General features: G+C 40.9%; 1 protein-coding gene across 2 annotated transcripts; it reads left to right on the top strand.

The window, feature by feature from the left end:
• The first annotated feature begins 1,325 nt into the window (after positions 1–1,325).
• Positions 1,326–24,943, top strand: CUNH5orf63 (chromosome unknown C5orf63 homolog). 2 transcript variants are annotated; one of them, XR_003792852.1, is made up of 5 exons: positions 1,326–1,383; positions 16,955–17,075; positions 21,181–21,237; positions 21,880–22,190; positions 23,904–24,943. XR_003792852.1 is itself a non-coding variant. In XM_029218879.1 (4 exons), the coding sequence occupies exons 2-4, from the start codon at positions 16,962–16,964 to the stop codon at positions 22,054–22,056; spliced, it is 348 nt and encodes a 115-aa protein (XP_029074712.1). In that variant the 5' UTR covers positions 1,326–1,383; positions 16,955–16,961; the 3' UTR covers positions 22,057–22,945. The 2 variants fall into 2 exon arrangements, 1 of the variants encoding a protein (XP_029074712.1); XM_029218879.1 differs by lacking the exon at positions 23,904–24,943 and having other exon boundaries at positions 21,880–22,945.
• Positions 24,944–26,140: the final 1,197 nt, after the last annotated feature.

Genomic DNA, 26,140 nt, shown 5'->3' with positions numbered 1-26,140 from the left:
ATTTTTTTTAAATTTTGGAGACAATTTTTCCTGGTCAGCCTTCAGACATTTTCCCAAGCTTAGCTCATATGCCCAGCACTGTGAGTCTTACACCTAGAGGTAAACTGGTCCTCTGGGCTCGCAGCACTCAGCCAAGCTCTCCCAAAGTGATTGGGCATCGATTACAGTGAGTTCTCAGGGATGCCCAGCCATTTCACGGGACTTCCACCCTCAACTAAAACAATCATGAGGAGGTCTGAACAATCCAAGAAATTCTTACTAATTAAATTCAAATTCTGAAAATTTGTGAATTTTTGGCTCTTTGGAGAAATTTACCAGTAACCAATGCTAAAAACCTTCACTGGTGGCCTTGGGTGGAGTCATTCTTCTCGTTCAGTGGATGAAATCAGGTGTCATAAATCCAATTTACAGTATTTCCATTCTCCAACAAGAAATGAGATTTGGAAGCTGATTTGGAGTCACATTTCTAGGAAGCTTTTCTATCACTCCACAAAGTTATGCATGTACCACCAAGGTGTTTATAACTAGACCCAAGATAACTTCTTTAAAGATAACATACCAGCAACTGTTAGGTGGAGCATACTTTGTCGATTGATTTTTTTTTTTCCTTTTTTAAATTTTTTTCAGATAAATTAGGTCTTATCAAAGTGTATCAACTCCAAAATAATCATAGGTAGTCTGTTGACAGTCACAAAATCCCCTCTTTTGTTAGCACATGTTGAAGTGATAAAGTTAGAATTTGAAAACTCTACTTTCTAGATGTGCCCTCTAAAAGTTATCACATAACCAATGTGGTTTGTTTAGGGGATTCATTCCTGACCTTGGTTTGTTTTGTATCTTCTCTTAAAGCATTGAATACATACTGAGGGCATAGTGGTAAGCTCAGGGATACCAACATCAGACTGCCTGGGGTGGAATCTCAACTCTGCCATTTTCTAGTTCTGAGAACTAGGGCAAGCTACTAAGCCTCCATTTCTTCTTCTGTAAAATGGTACTAACAATACTTAATAGGATTATTCGCAGTATTAATCAAGTTATGAACGTAAAGCTGATGGTGAGCAATCAATAAGTGTTAGTTTTGAGTATTACTCATTATTTTCTCACACCGGATGCTCGTTATTAATGGTTCCCAAACATGCCAGGTCACTTTTCCGTGGACTTTTTTTTTTAAACAGTGTGGCCTTGGTTCTTGTATCTCTCTTTTCATGCGTAACAGCCCAAGCGCGGCCACCCTTCACAGGGACGATCGGCTCAGACCTGGGATCCACTGATGCCAGCCCGAGCGGCTGCGGGCCGGGGCGGAAGTGCGGGGCGGGCGCCTGCCGGCCGGGGCGGAAGTACCGGCGCACAGCGGGAGCGGCGACCCGAGCAGCCGAAGCTCAGGTGGGTGCCGGTGGTCGGGTGCCGGCAGTTGGGCGCTCGCGGGGCCCCCCCTGGAGTCGGCACGCGGGCTGGAGAGGGGGGCACGGGAGCCCCACACTGTGCCGCACGCTGCCGATTTCGATTGTCACTACAGGAAATTTAATTAAACCGGGAGCCATAAATCCGTGAACCTCTGGGGGCAAATTATAAGCGTGAGTGTGTGTGTGTGTGTGTGTGCGCGCGCGCGATGGCGCTCTGGGAAGTGAACAGAATCACGGGTGGAAAAGGTAGCTTTTTAAGAAGCAGCAGAAAACATCATAACTTCATGCTTCTTCCGTGATTCACAGATGCCCTGCTTCGGATTTATTCGAGTTTTATGAAGTGGTAATATAATCTCGACTGGCTGAGATGACTGCCTTTTTAAATAAATATTTTTGAGCAACCATGTTGACCTTTAATTGAGGGCTGAAAGGTTTAATCGAGGGTGCTGGCAGGAGCACTGTGAGTCCTGGGGCTCTCTGGACCTCCTGTCTGCCTTTGTTGGGCAAAAGCAGCCCTCTGGGTGCTGAACCACGAGAGAATAAATCAGAGACTGTACAGTTCTCAAATACTTAGCCTTGTCAGTCACCCCTGACAAATACCCCTCATACAATTTTTTTAAGTAAGTCCAGAGTTACAAAAAGTCTCTACTAAATTGCTACTAACATGAATAGGCAAGTGTCTGTTTCTAAGGCTGTTCTGTTGAAGAACAAAGAGTTTTTTGCCTGGCAGATCTTTATTCTTGTTTCTTAACAGAAAGTATTTTACGTCGTACTTTATATTTTAGAGCACTTAAATCCACAGTATGGCCCAGCTAAACCCCAAGGTTCTCAGCTCCTCCAGGACAGGGATAGTGTCTAAGATCTGTTATGCCCCTCACACTTTCTAGCACATTCCCCAGCATAAGCACGTCTCCTTAACCACACATTACCTTGGTTAGGCAGCCATGAAAGCCATGTCTCAGTGTGGGACTGCTAAAGATGAAGTGGCTATTAGAGGCCACAGTCTTCTCATTTACTAATTATCTCAGGAATACTGTGTGAAAATGCTTATGAAGCTGTCTACCAATATTTACAGCTGTATGCATTGAGATTTAAAACACTTGGAAAAAGAGGTGTGCCCTGGAAATACTGAGTGGTTATAGTAATATTGGGGGTAAGGCAGAACTAATCATGGTTCTGTGTGAAATGTCGTAGCCTAATAACCTGGGTCCTGTTCTGCTGAGGAATTGCCTGGAACCAAAAAGGTCCTGTTGTGAAAATTAAGGTTGGCGGGGCTAGTGCTTTAGAAAGGTAGACTCTGCAGAGTTTCTTTCTTCGTGCTTATTGTGGTCAGTAGTAGCTACCTGCCAAGGAAGGATCAATACTTTTATGTCTCCTTTATCGGAGGAAAATATGGCTATGTGGTTTTCTTTAGATGGATTGATGGCAGGTAAGGAAATAGGAGGATTTTCCAACTTGGGAATTTATTGGACTGTATTTCTATTTTATTCCAGATGCCTGGTTCTCACGGACTCTTAAGTACCCAGAGGCAATGTGGAAGTATGCCTTCAAAATAAGGGTTTTTTTATTATTAAGGTTTTTGTATTTCATAACGTGCATACTCCAGCTGGCTGATGCATTTAGTTACTCTAATGCCAGGGCTCAGGGTTTCACACGTAGCAGGACCTTGAAGAGATCTGGTACAAGTAGTACTTTTTTTTTATGTTCCTTATTTTAAATCTAATTTTGCCACTGCTTTATTCAAGGAGTGTACATCAGAGGAAGCCAAAAGCCAGCTGGAATAGTTCCTGCATGCAGTTTTAATATTGTTTGCAATTATTTTGAAGGGGAGAAACTATCTGGATCCAGGGATGTGTAGCTACACAGGTAGCAGGGACTAGGTGAGCTTCCTTCATCCTTCCCCTAGTATCACATAGCAAGTTTGAGAGACAAAATTATTTGAGGAAGAATATGCAAAGTGAAAGGTTTGGGCTAAGTTTCACGTAGATATTATTCCACATCCCTACCTTCCCATCTCAGTTACAGCCGCAGAGGACTGGAGGCATGAAAACATTACTCTCTTTTCATTCCAATCCTTACCCAAGATAAGATTTCCAGAGATAGAGGCAAATTCAAAATACCTTCTATTTTAAGAAAGGATTTCAGAGCATTTTACCAGTAATATCTAGTAATAACCATTTTACTGCTATAGGCTTCATCACTTTGGTATTGTATTATTTGTAAATCTTTCCCCTACCCAGGGTGTGTCCTTAAGGGCAGGGAAAGTATCTTAATCACTTTTATATTTCTAGTATCTGGCACGGTGCCTGGCACATAACACTCAGTACATGGTATAGAAAGGAGGCTGGATCTTTAAGGAGTATGAAAGCATCACTGCGAATGCAACAAGGTAGAGAAAAGAATATAAAGCAGTAACCTTTCAAGGAGCTACCAGTGCAGTTATAAATGCTGCAGTTACTAATGCCTCGATAAACAGCTTGGAGTAGGGAAGGGCATATTTGAAAATCTACAGATGGTCACCAAACTGCCTTCCAAAGAGATCTAGCCTGATCAGTTTGCATGGTCTTTGTTATACTGAATAGAGTATGCAAACTAAAAGGCCCCACCAGCCCCCTTTCCACTCTCTCTCAAGGCCTGCCATGCCCAGCTCCTCACCCAAACACCTGTTGAGTGAATATTTGAAAAGTATCCATTTGAAGGTATGCCAAATTATTAGCTTACCTAGGCCACTAATATCTTGGTTTGGTCCTGCCTTAAGGATAAAGGACTTATGTTTGTTCACTATTTTAAGGCTAGGTTACCCAAATAATATTGAAGGAAAGCCACAATCATCTTTTCTACTTTACTAACATTTCAAAAGAGTTCAAAGTTGACAGCTTTTTGTATTGTAATAGGGCAGGTATGTGGTATATGCTGCTTCCTTCTGTTGCCAATGGAATTCCAACAGAAACCAGAATGTTACTACTGGAAACAGATGAACTTCCTCTCATTGTTCCTGTACTTTTTCATATTAATCATGAAATAATGGGGAAGTGGCTTCTACTTTAGTCAGAGGGAAGGACATAAGACTGAATTATTTAATTTTTTAAACTCTTTTCTTCTTAAAACATGTAGTTCTTCTAGTCAGCCAAGAGAAAGGATACTGTTATTTAATAGAAATTTAGTCAGCCAAAGCAGCTTAGGATATAGACTGGAAAAAAAAAATGAGAGAGTTCTAAATTCAGCTCTGTTTCTCCAAGTTCGAAAATAAAGTTAATCTGTATCATCTTAGATTTAGAGATCAGAACCTCTTTCTTATAGTAAAAGAATTCTGCCATCCGAAGCTGAGAGTTTTCCTCATTCTCTCCATCCTTAAATTAAATCTTAAACAAAATGTGATATCTGTTATTCAGTATACTCTGAGGATTCATGTATAAAACTTTTTGAGACTTTTTTTGGAAAAAGGGGGTTGAACTTGGAGGTCCCTTGCAGTTCTGAGAATTCTGTGTTGGTCTCATCATACATAAAAATAGGCACTGTTCAAAGAGAAATATAGAGAAAAAAATTGCAGTATAAAAGGCTTTGGTAAAACAGTTTCTTTATCCATAAAGCAAGGGAAATCTCCAAAGTGTCTTGGCATCCAGTTCCAAAATATTAAGATTTTCTATCAGTGACAAGTTTTAAGTAACAGAATAGGACTCAGAGAATTGCAGAATCTCACATAACTGAGGGTGGCTGAGGCATGACCTCAAGAGTGGATAGTTCCCAACATTCAGGTATTAGTGTCACAAGTCCAAAGAAATGCTGGATTTAATATCTCAAATGTTCCAAGGTCATTTGCTACAAAATGGCTAAAAATGAATGAAGCATCTTTCAGGTCTTGTGTGGTCATGTGGATAACGCGCCTCTTAGGCAAGATGAATTGGAAATGGTGGAGTATTAATGACAAATGGAAGGCATTGCCTGGGTGGATGGAGTTTGACTTGCAAACAGTTACTTTTGGAAATGAAGTTGTGTGCTTTTTAAATAGCAAGGAAACTGGCATTAACTAGCTGGGCACAATAAGACTAAGATGTTTTAATGCAATTGCCTTCTTTCTGGGTCAGTATTAAGTATCAGATATACCTTCAAAGGGAATGGGTCATTTTGGTTAAGAAGGATAATGTGGAGAGGAGGCTGCATAATTCCTTATGTACTTTGTTCCCATCCCTTGAACTAGCATGATTTTGCCATCATCTTAAATGCTATCTTTATGGAATGAGGGAATTTTCAAATTGGTTTTTAAATTCTATTAAGCCCTCATGTATGATATAACCCAACCACATTATTCAGGCTTTCTTGGCTTTCAGCTTTGCAGCCATTAAGTCTTTTTTAACATCTTTATTGTAGTATAATTGCTTTACAACGGTGTGTTAGTTGCTGCTGTTTAACAAAGTGAATCAGCTATACATATACATATATCCCCATATACCCTCCCCGTTGCGCCTCCCTCCCACCCTCCCTATCCCACCCGTCTAGGTGGTCACAAAGCACCGAGCTGATCTCCCTGTACAATGTGGCTGCTTCCCACTAGCTAGCTATTTTACATTTGGTAGTGTATATATGTCCATGCCACTCTCTCACTTCATCCCAGCTTACCCTTCCCCCTCCCCGTGTCCTCAAGTCCATTCTCTACATCTGCATCTTTATTCCTGTCCTGCCCCTAGGTTCATCAGAACCATTTTTTTTTTTTAGATTCCATATATATGTGTTAGCATACGGTATTTGTTTTTCTCTTTCTGACTTACTTCACTCTATATGACAGACTCTGTAGGTCCATCCACCTCACTACAAATAACTCAGTTTCATTTCTTTTTATGGCTGAGTAATATTCCATTGTATATATGTACCACATCTTCTTTATCTGTCTGTGGACACTTAGGTTGCTTCCATGTCCAGGCTATTGTAAATAGAGCTGCAATGAACATTGTGATGCATGTCTCTTTTTGAATTATGGTTTTCTCAGGGTATATGCCCAATAGTGGGATTGCTGGGTCATATGGTAGTTCTATTTTTAGTTTTTTAAGGAACCTCCATACTGTTCTCAATAGTGGCTGTATCAATTCACATTCCCACCAACAGTGCAAGAGGGTTCCCTTTTCTCCACACCCTCTCCAGCATTTATTGTTTGTAGATTTTTTGATGATGGCCATTCTGACGGGTGTGAGGTGACACCTCATTGTAGTTTTGATTTGAATTTCTCTAGTGATTAGTAATGTTGAATATCCTTTCATGTGTTTGTTGGCAATCTGTATATCTTCTTTGGAGAAATGTCTATTTAGGTCTTCTGCCCATTTTTGGATTGGGTTGTTTGTTTTTTTGATATGGAGCTGCATGAGCTGCTTGTATATTTTGGAGATTAATCCATTGTCAATTGCTTCGTTTGCAAATATTTTCTCCCATTCTGAGGGTTGTCTTTTTGTCTTGTTTATGGTTTCCTTTGCTGTGCAAAAGCATTTAAGTTTCATTAGGTCCCATTTGTTTATTTTTGTTTTTATTTCCATTTCTCTAGGAGGTGGGTCAAAAAGGATTTTGCTGTGATTTATGTCATAGAGTGTTCTGCCTATGTTTTCCTCTAAGAGTTTTATAGTGTCTGGCCTTACATTTAGGTCTTTAATCCATTTTGAGTTTATTTTTGTGTATGGTGTTAGGAAGTGTTCTAATTTCATTCTTTTACATGTAGCTGTCCAGTTTTCCCAGCACCACGTATTGAAGAGCAGCCATTATGTCTTAATAGTACTGAACATTGTTGCACACTCTGAATTCAGAATATGCCTCTGCCCTAGGCCAGATGCTGAGTCAGTATATTTAAGGTTGAGGATAAGAGGAGGGGTACAGTGTGTGCAAGCCCCACTGTGTTAACAAGAATTAGTCCAGAATCCCCTTTGGACCCCTGGGTGCTAGAGGGAGTGTATAGTAACAGTATATTACTGTTCTTTTTTTTTTTTTTTTTGCGGTACGCGGGCCTCTCACTGTTGTGGCCTCTCCTGTTGTGGAGCACAGGCTCCGGATGCGCAGGCTTAGCAGCCATGGCTCACAGGCGCAGCCGCTCCGTGGCATGTGGGGTCTTCCCGGACCGGGTCATGAACCCGTGTCCCCTGCATCGGCAGGCGGACTCTCAACCACTGTGCCACCAGGGAAGCCCCTATATTACTGTTCTTGATCAGCATCTTCATTTTATTTTTCTTAGCTGAATGTTTTTCTGGGAACCAACCCCATTACCAAGTAGACTCCTCTGAAGCAATGATCTGGAAAATGTGACTGCTAAGGTCCAAAGATTCTAAAACAAACTCTTGCTTACTCTGAAGATTCCTCCTCCCTTTCATTTCACATTTGTCAGCTTGCTATAGGTCTAGGCAAACACAGCAGCACTTCTGGACATGGAGGAGAATGCCAAGATGATGAGGGTCTGCCATTAAAAATCATTCTTTAAATGTGTCCATCAATAAGAAAGAAACACATTATTCTTCCTTTTCAGAGGCACTTTTCCATCTCAGATGCTCAAACAGTTGCAAGATCAGTGTCCAGCCACCCTAATGTCGCCTCCCCCATTTTCCTGCTGGGTCTTTTCTGATGCCAAGGCTTTCCAGTTATGACTGAGGAGCTAGAGAAGAGAGTTTGCAAAGAGCAAGTCCGTTTACACTTCTGCCCAGATCTGTGTATGAATTTTGGTCCTCTTTTAATGGCCTAGCATTTTAGACTCCTACAGGTAACTACTTCCAAGCCTTTCTTTGGAGACCTTTGACGTCTTGAGCTATTGCCATGGCATTTCTTCTGTATGTGGTTTCCCCTTCTCTGATCTGGAAGATATTTAAAAAGCAGAGCCTACGTGCAGAGTTTCTCCTAGTCTCTAAAACGACAGAACAGGACAGGGGGTTGTATTTCCATTTTACAGTTGATGAAACAGGCTTAAAGAGATGAGGAACTGCCTAGCATCAGAGAACTAATTAGTGGAATTGCCTGTCTTTGGGGTTTATATTTATGAAATCTGCACACAGAAATGCACCCAGGTATTCAAACATGCTGAATAACAACTGAAACTCTGTAAGAAAGAGTAACTTTAAAGCTCTAGATGAAGAATCATACCGTTTGTGCTTAATTCCCCTAACGAGTTCATGGGAACTATGTTCATTTAAATTTACTTTGACCTCTCTATACAATTTATTCAAAAATACTTTGGAACAAGTTTTGTCTTTAAAGATTATTTATAAATCCAACTTTACCACTGCCTAGGCAGCTTCTGTTTTGATGTACAAGGGTTGAGTTGAAGATATCATTGGTAAAATAATAGTGGTACTGAATTTTCTCTTCCTTGAAAATATAAAGGCAAGTATTGGGAAGGAGCAACTGGAAGGGAAGTGACTTTTGTTCAGAACCTATCAAGGGGAAACCTCTACCCCTTGCAAACTGAATTTCAGTATCCTGTTCTGTAACTATGTGAGACCTGAGTAAGGTAAGCCAGTACCTGCTGCCGAGGTATGTGCTGGTCTAGGTATTCAGTCTTAGGAGAAGATAAATATGCTGCATCTTTAATCAGTGATATCATGTCTTAGGAATTCCTATTTAAGTAATGTTCACAATCTGAAGTTTTCAGCTATTTCTGTTTGAAATATTTTTCAGTTTTGCAATTCCCTATTTCTGAGACTATTATGCCTAGAGTTTTAAATCTTCCTTTTGGGGCCAGTAAAAGCACATTTCAGTCAGTAGGAACATCATCATTATCATTATTAGTAACAATACCTTATTTTTTGTATTATTTAGTAATAAATAGTTAAGCCTTATTTCTCTATTCTGCTTTTTAACTTATACAGTGATTTTTACATTTATTATCTCTTTTTAAGACACCCAACCAAATTTTGCTTTTACTCTTCTCCCCTACCCCACTGCCTCCATCCTCAGAAATATCCCCTTTTACTTAAGATGTGAAATTAGGCAAGAGTCAGACAAGGTAGTTCATTTTAGGGGTAGGCATTGGTTGGCAGGGTTCATTCTTTTGGAGCAACATGAGACGCATCTCATCTGATTTGTGGTAGCTTCTTTGACTACCCCTATTCTAGTCCAAGCCCTTATCACTCTTTTTGACAGTGGGCCACTCCCCTCTTTCTGGAGACACTTTCTCCTGTTGGCTTCCATGATGGCCCACTTTTCTGATTTTCCTCCTACCTCACCAACCTTTCTACCTCCTTTGCTGGCTCCTCTCTACCCAACTTCTGATGTTGGATTGCCTCAGAGATTTGTCCTGGGTCCTCTTCTTTTTCTCTGCTATTTAGATGGTCTCATGATCTCAGGTGTAATTACAGCCCTTAAACTGAGGGAGTCTCAAAATTTTATCTTCAGCCTTGGTTTCTCTCCTGACTACCAAACCTGTACACGCGACTTTCTACTTGAGTCTCAGCTTGTCCCTCACTGAGCTCCCAGACCCATACATCCCTGAATCTGTTCCTGCCTCAGCTGCCATTTTAGTAAATGGCACTGCCACCCACCCAGCAGCTCAAAACCAAAACTAGAATAGTCCTTACTGTCATTTTTAATTCCTCATATCCAGTTCATTGGCAGGTCCTTTTGGCCCTGTCCACACCACCCTCCTTTCTCACCTGGACTACGGCAGTAGCCCCTAACTGGGTCCCTGCTTCCACTCTTGACATCCATTCTCACACAGCATTAAAGTCATCTTTTTAATATGTACATGAGGGACTTCTCTGGTGATCCAGTGGTTAAGACTTCACCTTACAATGCGGGGGGTGAGGGTTCGATCCCTGGTCAGGGAGCTAAGATCCCACATGCCTCGTGGCCAAAACACCAAAACATAAAACAGAAACAATATTGTAACAAATTCAATAAAGACTTTAAAAATGGTCCACATCAAAAAAAAAATCTTGTAAATAAATAAATATAAAATGTACATGAGACCCATCACTTCCCTCCTCTAAATCTAACTGTGTGAAAATAGAACCTCAGTTCTTTAACATAGCCTGTGAGGCCTTAGGTGATCCAACCCCCGCTGACCTGTCTCCTCCACTCTTCCCCTTGCTTACTGTGCTTTAGCCACATGGTCCTTTCTGTTTCTTCCACTAAGTCAAGGTTGTCCTTACCCCAGAGTCTTTGCACTTACTGTTCCCTCTCCCCAAAATGCTCTTCCTTCAGATCTTTGTACCTTCTCAGTCTTTAGCCTCAGCAAAAATGACCCCTGCTCAGAGCATTTTATTTAAAGGACCTGCCTTAGTCACCATCACATCACCTTGTTTCACTCCCTCCCCTCTGCTTACCACTGTCTGATGTTGAGAGACATAAAAGAGTCTCTTTAACTTCCCTATAATATGGACCCCATGAGGCCAGGGACCTGACTTTTCTGTTCAGCACTGAACCCAGTACCTATGAGTATCTAAGACATGGAAAACAGTAGGTAATTGTTGAATGAATGATCTCATCCCACACCTGGATTTTCATAATTGAACTCTTTCCCGTCACCATTCTTCTTTCCTTTGCAGCCATCCTGCTCGCTGCTGCCAGATCAATCTCCTAAAACACCAATTTTATCACATCACTCTCGTTTAAAACCCTTCATTGGCTCCCATCCAAAAGGCCACAGCATTCCTACTTCATGCCTTTGTGTCTAACCCTGGCTTCGGAATGCTTCCCCTTTTTCTACTTATCGAAATCCTACATGATTTAGGATCCTTCTCTCGTGAAACCACTTCCAATCTCAGCCCACAGTACTCTTCCTTTCTCTTATGACATTTAAAGTTGCCCATTAGATGTCCCTGTTGTGATCTCTCTTGTATTTATATTGTTTCAGTGAGGAATTTAACTCCTTCCTCCTGAATCTGCTGGAGTACATCTCTCTATAATTCTTGTTGCTTGTATGCAGAATGTGGAGTTGATTTCTCCATGTGAGAGTTTTATTTGGAGGGAAAGAAATGGACTAAACACCAGACAGGATGAAGAAAAAAACAATAATGGCTTATTTTGCTAAGAATTTGAAGCGGTGAGGGGGGGATATGGGGGCAGAGTGTATGTACCAAGTGATGGATATGTAAATGCCATATACCTTCAGTGAAATGATAATCTTACTGGTTAGGCCAGGCCCACACTTCAAATAGTTAGAAAACTTTTGCACAAATCAGTGTGTTGAATGCAAATTAACAGAGCACCCATTGCATTCAAACAGTGTAGTAGAGACATCCAGATACTTGGAAACCCCACAGTCATGGTAATAATTTAAAAAAAAAATAAAAAGGGGTTTTGTCTGTAGGAACTCATATGACCAGTCATTCCTTTCTGGGACTGATTCTCCACAGGCTTCTCTGCCCCCCGTGGTAAACCTGTTGGCACTGAAGCCTGGAAGAAGAAGCTGCAGGGAATGTCTGCTCAGGGTTTCATGTGTTATGTGGGATCAAATCAGCAGTCCAAATGCATAGCCAGGCGAGGCTGTGGTGATCATTTCGCAATGTATGCAAATATCAAATCATTATGTTTTACACCTGAAACTAATATAATGTTATTAAAAAAAAGAAAGAATGAAGCTGAGCATGAGGCCATGTACAAGTGGGCCCACAGGTGGGTGGTGAGCTGGGATCCTTGTTGTAATACCATGTCTGAGTTGGTGCTACCTCCTTGGCAGTTCCCCCGGCTGGGTACCCTGACTGCTGTGGCTGAGGTGCTGAAAAAGCACCTGAGATCTCACGCACGCAGGGAGTGAGGGCCCCGCTCCAGGTTGCCTTCCACCCCCTACCCTCTGTTTCTGTTCTATAGCCTCATTCTAACCCTGCTTAGCCCCTTGGAATTGACACCTCAAAGTATCTGCTCAATTTACAGCTTTGATTGTGTCTCTATATGCTGCGTGTCCTTGTCACTCTTGGCTCCACACTTGGACCCAAGATCCTAGGGTAGGCTCTCACTTATTTGGGAGAGAGGGAGGTTTGGACACAGCTGACTGACCAAAAGCATGTAAGACCACTGGGGAGGCATCATTTGTCCCTGTTTCCCTGGATTAGGTAGAGCCCAGTGACCCAGATGAGTCCCCTAAGAGCAACCTCACCTCATTACATAAACTTTCAGTAATCTAAAATAATGGATTTTGTTCCCAAGAGAGGGATGTGTTTGTGTGTGTGTGTGCGCACACGTGTTTCTAGTCATTGTGTAAAAATAGGAATGCTGTACTTAGATGATAAAGAATGTGAAATGGAGCACTTAACATCTCACATGGCATAAATGACGGGATGGAAGCCCTGAGCCTCTCTTTCTGGAATACAGGTTCAGCGAGAGTGACGGTAATAGTGTTTGGTTAATGTCAGCTCAGCATTAAATTTACATTGTATTCTTGTGAAGAAGCTCCAACATTATCTGTTAATAATGAAGGCAGTACCTGAGTTTATATAAACTTTTTGATTTTGCACATGAGCTGAGAACACTGCAGCTTGCTGATGAGAGATCATATGAGCTTGGAGATTTGGGTGTGCTCAAGGACTCTTCATATGAATAAAAATTCTGGTCAGTGAAGGTCAGTTTCTCTACTCAAGCAAGAACAATGTTGTTTCCCTTCTAATCAGACACACACAGCATTTGAAGAATCCAAGAACCCCACATAAGTGATGTGCAGCCATAGCCTGGGCGGCTCCTCATGCAAGAAATGAATAATCCTTAATAAAGGCTCAAATGACCCTGGCTTCTTTCTATGCAATAATCAGTTGTTTTAATGGTATGTCCTTCAGTGCTTCACAGGGAAAATTCTATATCTTGCTTCAAGGAGGGCTGAATTGGTCCACTGAGTCCTCCTCCATGTTGTTATTTGATTCTGCCATAAAGACCACTGAAGTCGGCCTCAGTTTTGTTGAAAAGCCAGCATTCCCTTTCTCTTTCAGGGTGATCCATGCCTCTGAGCGGCAGTGGACTTGAAACAGCAGGAGTCACCATCTTTATTGTTAGGCTGTGGAATTTGTTTTAGGCACATTCTAAATCCAGTCTTATGCTTTTTTTTTTTGTCTGTGACAAAGGTGACCCAGTTGTGCTTCTTTGATATTATGAACACATCTCTTTTTGCTCATATCACAGAGGCATGTAACAAAATACAGAGGATAAAATTGTGTCTTTGTGTATAGTAAGGACACACACTTCATGACTAAATTCAGTGACATAATCAAAATGGTACTGTCCTCCCACAGTCATGAGCCAACAGGCATAGACCGCCTTTCAGACTATTTCTTATAGTGCTGAGATACTGTTCAAAAATAATGGAACTAATGAAAATGTCACATTGTCAGAGTAGCCAATATTAAGATTTTACTTCCAAGAAAGCATGATGGGGTGACTGTGACACTGACAGCAGTGGTGTTAGGGTTTGGGGTGTTCCAGTTGTAGTGTATCATTTTTCATTTTACTTTTTGTTTCTAGAACAAAGTGAACTCCAGTGTTCAGAACTTTAGCCATAATATCTTATTTCTGCCTAGGAGAGGTATGGGAATTCTTTTTTGTATCAGACTCTAATATAATTTTATAATACAGTGCCAACAAAGAAATAAGTTAATTTAACAATGTGGTAAAACGCACGTGCCCTAGTGCGCTAGAGCATTTGGAAAATATGCAGGTAGTAAAATTGCATAATGCTAATGCATTTCTCAGTAAACAAATGTGCCATGTTTAAGTGATTAAATACATATTTAAAAAAAGGAGAAATAGAGACTAACATGGAAAAGAGAACTAGTTTTAAACAAGATGGTTGTGGCATCTCTGAAGACTTTACTTAGCTTTTTGGGTTGGTTGAACAAGTATTCTAGCAAATCTGGAATGAAGAGCAACTCTGTTTACTCTGACAGGTTTTATTTGTCTTGGTTGCAACCAAGACCACATGCTGTGTTTTGTCATGTTGGAAATACTGAAGCAGATTTCCATTGTGAATGTGAATTTTTTTTTTTTTAACAAAAGCCTTAACACCTCAGTCTCAACTCAGGTGAAAGCAGTTAAGTTTTCCATTCCTTACCAGCCTGACATCAATAAATCTTAAATCCCTCCACCAAAAGCACACAGCTGCCGTTCACTGTCCTGGTTGTAACCTTAGGTCACTGCCTTAGATAGCCTGCTCTTTCTCATTTCCAAGAGCTATCTTTCTACCTTTACTCTCACAAAACTGATTTTTAAAATTTTCTTTCTCCTTCATTTTATACAGTTTCTTTAACTTCATACCCTAAGAGGGTGTGCCACTGTTGGCGTAAGCCTTGCCGAAACCAACGATGCAGAAATTTCTACCTGTCGTAAACATGGCTAGCATTCCATTGATACTTCCCCTTTTTTTTTTTTTTTGCGGTACGCGGGCCTCTCACTGTTGTGGCCTCTACCGCTGCGGAGCACAGGCTCCGGACGCGCAGGCTCAGCGGCCATGGCTCACGGGCCCAGCCGCTCCGCGGCATGTGGGATCCTCCAGGACCGGGGCACGAACCCGCGTGCCCTGCATTGGCAGGTGGACTCTCAACCATTGCACCACCAGGGAAGCCCTCCCCTTCCTTTATATCCTCTGTCGACAGAGCCATGTTTGGAAGCTATTGTCTCCAACCACATTCACCTATTGGGAGTGTTGGTTCTGCTGAATTTATGGAACATATATATACCAGGGCTTATCACTTAGTTGAAAGCAGCACAGCATATTGTGAAATTGTTTAGATCCATTTTCCTCCTTAGAATAATGCTGGGTTCTTGTAAAATCCTTATCACATTCCTTTTTTATGCATTATCAGGACCATTTAGTTAGCAGGGAGATCCAGGGAGAAGTGGAAGACTAAGGATTTAAGAGAGAAGGAAAGATTATAGTTTTCACAGATCAGAATCCAATCCTTTTGTCCCGTCTTCTTTACTCTTTTTTGATATGGATTTAGTGCTTTTCTCTAAAGTCATATCATTCTGTTTGAAATGAGTTTAAAGCTAATCTTATGCTGAGAAGCCTGCTCACCAGTAGAGATTAGTACATAATTATTACAGGCATGCTCTCTGGAGCAGAGCAGGAGGAGATTCAAGGTGGTGGTGAAGGGGCTGGGACCAGCTGCAGCACCCTGGCCTGCATCTTGTGGACACCGTGAGGAGCACTGACTTTTAGTTAGGATATGAGATCCGCCCACATAGTGACTGCTGTGCACACTGAGTGTCTGATCAGGGTTAGAGGTGAGACTAAAGATGGAGGGAAAGGCTCACTCCAGTACTATTAACATTCGAACAACTATTTGAACATCTACTATGTACCAGGTTAATTGTAGATGCTCAGGAATATTGGGGTGAACAAGTACCTGCTCCTATGGAACACATGTTGTAGTAGAGGGGACATATAGGTAAAGAAATAATTTTAGATAGTGAAGGATAAAAGAAAACCGCAGCAAGATATGAGGAAGAAGAGTGGTGGACTGGCCCACATTGGTAAGGTAGTCACTAAGGCATCTCTAAGGAGGTGACATAAGCCCAGGCCAGATGAGAAGCTACTTAAGAGTTTTTCATGCAGAGGAACAGCAAGTACAGAAATCCTGATGAAGAAATGATCTTTGGTTATTCAAGGAACAGAAAGAGAATCTTTGTGCTGCAAGTTGCCAAGATAAGGGAGGGGAAACTGATAGATGAAGTTGGAGAGATAAAGAGAAGTTAAGAAATGAAGATACCAGGAATGAATTCATGCAAGGAATATTGATAAGTGATAAAGTCAACAGTGCATATGTGTTTTAAAAGTGAAATCATCATATCTGTAGTTTAAAGGACAAAGCTGGAGGCTCAGTAGAATACCTAGGAATAAGTAGGGTGTCTTATGTCGAGCAAAGTAGCAGGATGAGAGAGCTTCAAAGCCTAGTGTTTGACATGCTGCTATTACCAAGCTGTTCTTATTGGAATATCTCCAGTAGAAACACTAGTACATTTGTGGATGTTTTAAAAAATGATGACCATCTCCTTTTAAAATACTTCTTAGAAAAGCTGAGTAGATTTTTGTTTTTGACAGGTTGACTCAGCCTAACCTCCCCTATAAGTTCCTCTAAGGACAGCTCTGTGTTTCCCCACCTCTTGCAGCAGAGGGGCATAAATCTCATAAGTAATAGCCTTAACCTTCAGGTACAGACTTGTGCTTCTTGCTTACTATCTCCTTTACCATGAAGGTGGCTGGGCATTGTTGAATGCTTACCTATAAGATAAGCTATCTCTGCGAATAAAACCCATTTCAGGAAACTTCCCACATTTTAGGGGATCATCAGGATGCTAGCAAAATCTGCAGGTGAAATTTAATTTTTTATTCTAATTAACAAACCCATGGAATTTGCTTACAGAAACCAAGTGATTAGACACACAACTAATCCATACATTTGGATTTTTTCCCATTCTAAATTTGGAATACAGTGAATATTGAGGCATCATGAAGACTTGCCAAACATCTTGGCCTCTCTGACACTCCTGGACTCCAAGAAGCACATCTGAAGTCTTCAAATTCCATCATAGATTTGCAGCTTACTGTTTCTGTCATAAAGAGCAAAGTCTAGGGCACATAAGTTTACTGTCTCTTTTTCTTTTGGCAGAATTAAGATGCTCTGGTTTCAAGGAAATAGCATGCAACTTGCCAAACACTCCTTTCAACTGCTCTTGAGAAATCTATCTGCCTCCAAGACTGCTCTGCCTGTGCTAACCTTATTCACAAAGGTACAGAGTAAAAAGTAAAATCACTACTTTAAAAACGTAAAGATTAAAATGTTGGGTAAAGAAAGTTGTACATTTAAGAAAGGGGAAAAATGTTGAAAGGAAAGCAATGGTATAAATTTTCTTCAGACATGCTTCTCAATTTTTCAGTTCCAGTTACAACAGTGGTAACTCTTTATCCTACCCAGATACTTCATTGTGTCACTGTTATCAGGAGGTAAATTAATATATTTAATCGTCATCTGATCCATACATTGAAAGAAAAGAACTATCAGATGTTTATAAGTGTATCACTTAGAAATATAGTCAACTCTTTATTATTTGCGATAGTCATGTTCTACAAAGTCACCACGAACACTGAATTAGCAAGTACTGAACCACTGCTCCTAGGGCAAATATAGGGTTAGGTTCCTATGAGCTTCTGGTCACAACATTTTTGAACTGATCAATACATAACCTTGTTTTATGTGTGTTTCTGTTTAAAGGCATCTTATTTAACATATATTGTTGATTCATTAACACTGAGCTCAGGGCCAACAGCACTGTAACTTATGCCTGAACAAAGCTTATCTAACACAGTATTTTCTCCGTAAGGCACATCACAGCCTTCTTATGCTTAGAAACATTGGACAGCACTTCAGCACTATGCTTGGGCCATTTTAAATCCCAAAATAACCAAGAAAAAGCACAAAAATGCAAAAACAGTGGCACTAAGTAGAAAAGGACACTTGTTTACAGTATGAGAGCTGGAACAAGAAGGCAGAGCATCATCCTGTCCCACCTCAGCCAGAAATGTGCACTTTGAGCAACTCAAATTTTTCGCTGCTCTATGCACCTGCATGTCTGTGAATGACTACAAAAACTTGGATATTGATTTTAGGGTTACAAATAAGTTTTAGCTAATAGATGAATTCGCAAATACAGAATCCACAAATAATGGACTGACTGTACTTATTTTCTTATCCCTAACACTGGTTTTAAGCTATAAAGCAAGTTTAAATTTTTAAGAGCTTTTTCCTCTAAAATTTATAAAACAAACATTATGGATTTCCTTTTGCTAGTTAACATTACTTTGTGTGATTTGTAATCAAAAAGGAAATAAAGTTCAGGGTAATAGAATTACCTTTAGTGAATAATACTGCAATTCAAACAAAAAAGGTCTCTTGTTTGATAGATTTTTTTCAGATTTCAGACATTTTAGCAATTTGAATATATCTGACAGTTATCTAATAACAAAGTTTAAGTCTTTTAAAAATTTATTGAAAATAGTTAACCTTTACTTTTCATATTCATAAGTATATATTGCATTATTATGGAACAACTATTTCATCATTTGTGTCTACATATGAGAAATGTGTGTGAAAATTAACCACAAAAATAAAATAATCCCTTAAGGCTAATGGTGCTCACTCAGCCTAACTATTCTGCACTATTTTTCAGTTTGAACAACAGCCAAGTTAGCCAAAAACATGTGCCAAAGCAAAACACACTAATCTTCCATTCAGCTTAAAATTTGTACCAAACCCTTCATTTGTGTCATTAGACATATAATAAGACATTATTCTCACCTCCCGGAGTTCACAGTCCTCTGAAAGAAAAAGTACAGTATCAGGTCTCTTTCAGTTATAAATAACAGAAAGTACTACCCAGAGTGGCTTAAACAAAAAAAGGATTTTACGGGTTAGTCTGGTTTCAGGAGTAGCTTGATTCTGAAACTTAAGCACATTACCAGTCTCTTCAGCACTGCATTCTCTAGGTTAAATCAGTTCACACTCTGGCTCTTCATATGGATAACTGCAGCGATCCCAAGCCTCAGATCTCACATTTCAGGTATCTACAGAAACTCCAGCAAAACCCTCACACTATCCTTTGGCTCTGATTGGCCGATCCCTGAGCCATTTGTAGTCGAAGGGCTACGATGTGCTGGATGCCTCAGCCTAAATCAGGTGTTCCACCCCCGTTCAGGGAGGAGTCAGCCACATGCTGAGAGCAGTTTTGTAAGGCAAAATCACAGCATTCTTGCTACAAGAAAGGGCAGTGGGTGGTAGACAGCCAACCCACCAAATGTCCATTACAATTCAGGGATAGGGTAAATAAGTGCTGTATTGGCACCACTGAAAATCCTAGACAAGGATGTACAAATGTTCCAGACCACTGGGTCCTGTCATTTTTCAGCTCATAGATTTCTTTAAAATTTGATGACCTTTCCTCATAAAAATACATACAAACGTGATAATTTGCCCAGACTTCTATAGTCCCTGGGTTGTTTGTTTTGTTTTGTTTCTGGCTGCACTGCACAGCTTGTGGGATCTTAGTTCCCCAACCAGGGTTGGAACCCGGGCTCACAGCAGTGAAAGCATGGAGTCTTAACCACTAGACCACCAGGAATTCCCGTTCTCTGTGTTTTAAAAAAAATTAAAAAAAAAACCTGATCCTAGCTCTACTAAAGTTTTTTTATTATAAAAGCAAATAGTACCAAATTTGGTACTTCTGCAATTTCACTGGTTCTTGTTTTGCTTTTGCTTTTAAGATCCTCTCTTGACTTTTTGAAACTTTCTCAGAGAATTTTAACGTGGTTATCTTAAAAATCAGACTGGGCTTCCCTGGTGGCTCAGTGGTTAAGAATCTGCCTGCCAATGCAAGGGGACATGGGTTGGAGCCCTGGTCCGGGAAGATCCCACATGCCATAGAGCAACTAAGCCCGTGCGCCACAACTACTGAGCCCATGCGCCACAACTACTGAGGCCCACGTGCCTAGAGCCCGTGCTCCGCAACAAAAGAAGCCACCACAATGAGAAGCCCGTGCACTGCAACAAAGAGTATCCCCCGCTTGCTGCAACCAGAGAAAGCCCACCGCAGCAACAAAGACCCGACGCAGCCAAAAATAAATAAATAATTTTTTTAAAAGTCACAGACTATCCATAATCTATTTATCGATAACGCTAAAATAACATAATGAGCCCTGAAGCAGGAAAATACGGCCAGAAGGACCTTTCTGAAGGAAAACTGTCTTTTGATGATCCAAGTTCTTATTTCAAAATAAGGTGAGTTAAGCTGGAGGAAGGGCCTCCATAACAGCTCATCTTTTCCTGTCATGTTAAAAAGCAGGTTTTATATAAGCATCAGTAATGTTGAATCTATTTTTAGCTCATACAAGAGAACCTATAGTAGTACCTGTTCATTGAGTCAAGGCCTGAGAAGCCTTTAAAATCTGCCAATGATCCATAGAATTCTCGGCAGACTTCTCCTCTAGATGGTTAGGGTGCAAACAACAATGGGCACTAAAACTCGCTTGCTCCTAAGGTGGAAAGTTAGTCTGGGAAACCTATTGCTGACACTTGTAATGAGAAAACTGACAAAACATTGAAGAGTTGGTACAATCATCACCCGAAGTAAAGAGATTTTTCCCTTTTAAAGATGGGACGATCACTATCTAACTCCATCCCAATGGGTTATTAGGAAAAACAGGCTTGGGAATCCCCTGGCAGTCCAGTGGTTAGGACTTTGCACTTTCACTGCCATGGGCCCGGGTTCAATCCCTGGTCAGCAAACTAAGATCCTGCAAGCCGTGCGGCGCGGCCAAAACAAACAAAAACAAAACCAAAACACAGAAAAACAGGCTGGCAAATCTCAGTGCCCCCCAATCAAAACAGACTTTAAGACATTCTGGTGATGTCAGCCAGGCCTGGAAGGTGTTCCTGACCTAGGAAGGACAAAGCCCTAGGACTATAAATGATATGGAAAATAATCTTCCTAGATATCAATTAGATGAAGCCAGTAACAAAAAAATGTAAGCATCTAAATGTATTGTGTGTACATATATATACACATATATATACACATATATGTGTAACAAATATAAGCATCAACATTTAGTAGATAGATTTATTTGTCAAGAAAAATCAAAACACAACTAAAAAATGCTGAAAGCCCATTTACCATGAAATACTAGCTATTTATAAGATTCTGTGGCAGTGTTTTGCTTTGGAAAATAAAACAGTATAACCTTGTAGAAAACTGTCCTTTAAAATAAGTATAATCTGCTTCTTGTGGTTTTTGTCAGGCTGAATGCCATTCTTTGGGTTTAATGGCTTTTTTCATCCTGTAGGATCCGTGCCCCCTTTGTGATGAAGCCAAGGAAGTACTGGAGCCTTATAAAAACAGGGTAATATAATACAGTGTGGCTTTATGTATATGGAATAGATACTGTATGTAGTATAAAGTATCTGCCTGGATCCTTTAAGAGATTGAATGATTTTTTCATTTAAATTTTCTTGAGAGAGATTTTAGTGCTGATTTCCATAAAAGTCATTACACCTAAGTGTTTTTCTCTGAGCAGTACTGGTTTTCTTACTCTGACTCTTAAAATGAGTCAAAGTTAACTAGCAGATACAGCATTTGGGCCTTCCGTTAAGTTTTTGTCCCTATTCCTTTTATCTTATGTTGTCATTTCCATGAAAGTGTTTTCCTGTAGCAAACCATGACACCTTTCCCAATCTTACAGCCAAAACATGTCTTTCTTGATTCTCAGGCAGCTTCCCAGTTGGGACATTGTTTATTTCATTGGGAACTGAGTAGTACCTGGATGCTGAACCTAACAGATGTAACAGAAAAGTAGCAAAATTAGGGAATGTAAAGAAATCAATCAGGTTATGGAATTCAGGGTCATTAGCTGACTGTGGACCTCAAACAACAACAGTAAAAGCCTCTCAGCATTAGAAGCAGTCTGGGGATCAGTTTGTCACTACAGCCGTTGCGTTGTTCCATGTTCTCTGAAATCTAGAGCTTTAGTCTGTCTCTGTTTCAGTTTATTTTACAGGAGGTGGACATCAGACTTCCAGAAAACTCTGCTTGGTATGACAGATATAAATTTGACATCCCCGTCTTTCATTTGAATGGCCAGTTTCTGATGATGCATCGAGTAGACGTCTCAAAACTTGAAAAACAGCTCCAGAAACTTGAGCAGCAAGGTGCAGGAGGCTGATGAACGCCCTCAGGATTTTCCACCCTCTCTGTCCAGAACTCATTTTCCTGAGGAAATGACTGTGGCCTCATGCTCCTTTTGCCACTTGCACACAGCTCTAAGAATGTTCTGAACTCAGTGGTGCCAAATAAATGGTAATATTCCTCTTGTGATTAATGGAAGTACCAATGTGGGAACTGTTTACCTGTTGGCATTTTATAAAATAAGAGGAGTGTATTGGTAGGGAGGGGATGATGGAAGGCGGGAGAAATCTACTTGTTTTATTTATTTTTCTCCTTTGTATTAGTATGGAAGCATTTCACATTCACTGGACAGAGCCGTTTATAGGAAAAATGCTCTGTGATCCTGTTGCTGCCCTAAGGGCTTAACTTTTTTTTTTTTTTTGCTGTATGCGGGCCTCTCACTGTTGTGGCCTCTCCCGTTGCGGAGCACAGGCTCCGGACACACAGGCTCAGCGGCCATGGCTCACGGGCCCAGTCACTCCGCAGCATGTGGGATCTTCCCGGACCGGGGCACGATCCCGTGTCCCCTGCATCGGCAGGCGGACTCTCAACCACTGCGCCACCAGGGAAGCCCAGGGCTTAACTTTTTAATGAAAGAATAAATGTTCTTCCACTTGGTAGATAAAGTGAAATGTGACTTGTTAATAACTGTGCACAGTCAATAAAAGGATGTTTGAACAAATACATCTGCATGAAATCTATCTCAGAGGAATTTAATAATACCTGTTTAAAATTAGAGCTCTTTTTTTTTGGATAGAAGAGAATAATTATCCTAGCCAAAGACACTTCGTTTGAGAAAAACAAAAGACTTAAACCCCAAAATGTATATAAGAATCTCAACGTGCTTTACAGGTAGTCAGTAAAGTGATTTGTAATATTTGAGTACTGCCTTTGATAGTTTTTCAGTTATCATCAACTGAGTTAATTCAGCTATTTTCAAGACAGTGGTTTTATCAAGTTTTAATATCTTGGGGAAAATTCACATCTGACCATAACTGAACAGATATGTCATCTAAAGAAAAAATATTCTTCACCATTTTATGTAAAGTATTAAAAATGTAGTTGTGTACTCTTATTTGTATTTAGTCAGGTTCAGCCAATAGAGGAATGGATTCATTTAAAAACAAAACTGCCTTTTCCTCTTAAAATCGCATCATTGCAATTTCATCTGTAATGAAATTCTTTTGAGAACGATTTCAATGAATTTGGATAGTGTGATTCATTTAGCTAGTTTTTAATTTTATCAGTATGAGTTAGTCTTAGAAATTAGAGAATTTTAAAGCTAGCCAACCTTAGACATTGTTTAGTCCCGCCCCCCTCATTTTATACCTGAAGAGGACTCTGACATTCAGAGAGTTTCAGGAAGTTAGCTAAGGTCACACAGACAGTCAGATATCAGACCAGGTCTTGGCACCCATCCCAAATTTCTTGTACTACCTGGGTTCTCTGCAGGGCCCTCATGTTATCTCACGTAAAGCATTCTTAACCATTGTGGATCCAACACAAATTAAGAAACAACTTTAAAAGCCCTCCAAAGTAACAATAGGAAAAAAAAATCTTACAATTGAATGCCATTGTTTCTAATTTATAAATTTTTGGAACACATCTTATTTGATTTTGTAAATATTCATTGAGACCTGTGGTAGGCAAAATTCTAGGGTGACCCCAATGAACCATTACCCTTGTATTCCCTCCCCTTTGAATATGGGTGGAACTTATGGATATGATGAAATATCCCTGCTGTGATTATGTTACAGTATGGGGCAAAAGGAAGATTATCCGGGTGGGCCTGGTCTAATCAGGTGAGCCCTTTAAAAGCAGAGTGTTCTCTCTCGCTGGTTGCAGAAGATGAAATCAAAGAGATGTGCTCCAGCTAGCCTGGAAGAAGGCAAACATGCTTCCTTCCATGTTGTGAACTGCCAACAAGCCAAGAAACTGGGCAACCTCTAGGAGCTGAGAGTAGTTCCTGGCCAACAGCCAGCAGGAAAATGGAGACCTCAGTCCTACAGCTTCAAGGAGATGAATCCTGTCAACAATCAGTGATCCTAGAAGAGAACCATGAAACCCAGGTGAGAATCACAGCCCTGGCTTACATCTTGGGTTCAGCACAGTGGGAATTTGATCAGAGAATCCAGCCACACCACGCCTAGACGTCTGATCTGCAGACTCCATGAGATAATAAATGTGTGTTATTTCAAGCTGCTAAGTTTATGGTAATTTTTTACACAGCAGTAGAAAACTAATAGAAGTCCCTACAACACTGAAGGTGGTAGGAGTATAAAAATGAATAAGGCACAGTCTTTGTCTTAGAGACACTCACTGTCTTGGGCAGCAGAGAGAGGAAAGTTAATAAAGCACTACAACATAGTGCTGTGAGAGCTGGAGCTGAGACATGTAAAAAATGGTACAGCAGCCAGATGAGGAAAGTGGCAGGAAGGCATCATAGAAAATTAGACTTAAATTAGGTGAAAAATAAAAGAGTGTGGAAGGGAATGGCATATTTAGAAAATGTCGGGTGGCTTTGTGTAGCTGGAGTGAAGGCGAGGGGAGTGAAGAACATGAGACTGATAAGAAAGATTGGGGTTCACGTTGTGAAGGACCTCAGGTAAGGTGGTTTTTTTCCCTGCAGCAGTATCCTCCCTTATTTTCTGCCCTCATCCAGAGTCAGCCCTTCTGTCTCCTGATTCCTCAGAGGTATCTGGCCTCTCTATTCTAGCCTTTCTCAGTCTTTCTAGTCCTCAAGCCTGCTAAGCTCAGAAGTCCCCCGAGTAGCCCTTCAGGACATTCACATCTTCAATACAATCAGGGGTGAGAGGGCCATAGACAAGATCGCCCTCTTATGTATCTTGGCACTGTGTGTTCCTTTCTTCCTTCTCCAGACAGCTTGAAAGCTACGTGGGCCGTGTCCTAGGGTTGTTGATCAGAGAGTTTCAGGGTCTGCTGAGCTAAGGAGGAGAGAATCCATTGGTTCCCTTCAGAAATCAGGGCCGGCCAGAGACGCTGTAAGTTCGTTTTTTGGAGCAATTCTTGCTTGAGTATAGCCATGTGGTCATAGGTGTGTAGGATGTACACAGACTTCGTCCAAACAACACATTTCTGACATTAGAATTTCAAACAAGCAAACAAAAATCCACCACAAACTTAATAGGGTGTTAAAACTAAAGTGTTGGCTGAGGCACCAAGACACACAAGGTGCTACGTTCCAAAGGAAATACTAGATCACATAAGGACTGCTGGATATTTGGAGGATTTTTTAAGAGAAAAATGTGCTCTCACCTCCCACCAAAGTAAAAGCTTGAGGTCATGTAATGTCAAGAAAAAGGGAAATGAGTGGAACTCATCAGAAAGCCTAAGGTATGTCTCTGGGTAGGAAGAACATGGTGGTTTAGCTCCCTTCTGGAAAATCATGTGAAAGAATAGCTTGCAAGCACTTCTGGTGCAGAGCAAAGGAGGGAGTCTGCTGCCCTGAGTTTGTCCAAGGAGGAAGGGAAGAAAGGGAGTGTGTGTGTGTATCTTCATGGATTGATGTGTGCCAAACGGGAGAGAGGGCTGGCTGGGGAGAGCCTTGGGTGCAGGCAGGCCTCGGAAGAGGTGAAGCAGAGCAAGACTGGCTCCTCGGGGTTGAGGAAGTAGGCGGCTGCTCAAATGGAGAGCGCATTTGCCTGAATCAAGGAAATGGCAAGTGAGACAACACCAGCTATGAGTGCAATCTCCAAAGAACCTGCAAAAGTATCTGTGAAATGTGGTCTGCTTTAAATATTTCTCAGACCCAGAAAGCTGGAGGCCATCTTACAACTTCATCACTCAAGGGACCACACTCCTGCCCCTCCCTGCTTCTCCCACCTTGCCCCACCCCAGCCCCAGAAGGATCTTGCTCCTGCCAGGAGCAAGAAGAAAAAGACCTTCCCCTTCCACAGCTGCCCACCTGCAAGTGGCTTCTCATTGGGATAAGGGTAAGACTTAATTTTCAACCAAGTTCCACATTATATAACATGGGAATAGATGCACTAAACAGTATTTAGAGTGACCAAGGACTTTCTGTTGCCTAAGAATGCTCGAAACTGTCCTAACACTACCTGGTT

Source organism: Monodon monoceros, unplaced genomic scaffold (assembly GCF_005190385.1).
Source record: "Monodon monoceros isolate NGI ecotype Baffin Bay Population unplaced genomic scaffold, NGI_Narwhal_1 Super_Scaffold_12, whole genome shotgun sequence".
In the NCBI taxonomy this organism is placed as follows: Eukaryota; Metazoa; Chordata; class Mammalia; order Artiodactyla; family Monodontidae; genus Monodon; species Monodon monoceros.
The sequence above is the reverse complement of the archived record's forward strand: the minus strand, read 5'-3'. Positions and strand labels throughout refer to the sequence as shown.

Excerpts from the sequence above, each read along its gene's own strand:
- CUNH5orf63 (XM_029218879.1), top strand. The coding sequence starts at position 16,962 with ATGCTCTGGTTTCAAGGAAATAGCATGCAACTTGCCAAACACTCCTTT. Across the intron at positions 17,076-21,180 it reads TGCTAACCTTATTCACAAAG|GATCCGTGCCCCCTTTGTGA; the intron begins GTACAGAGTAAA and ends TTCATCCTGTAG. Across the intron at positions 21,238-21,879 it reads TGGAGCCTTATAAAAACAGG|TTTATTTTACAGGAGGTGGA; the intron begins GTAATATAATAC and ends TCTCTGTTTCAG.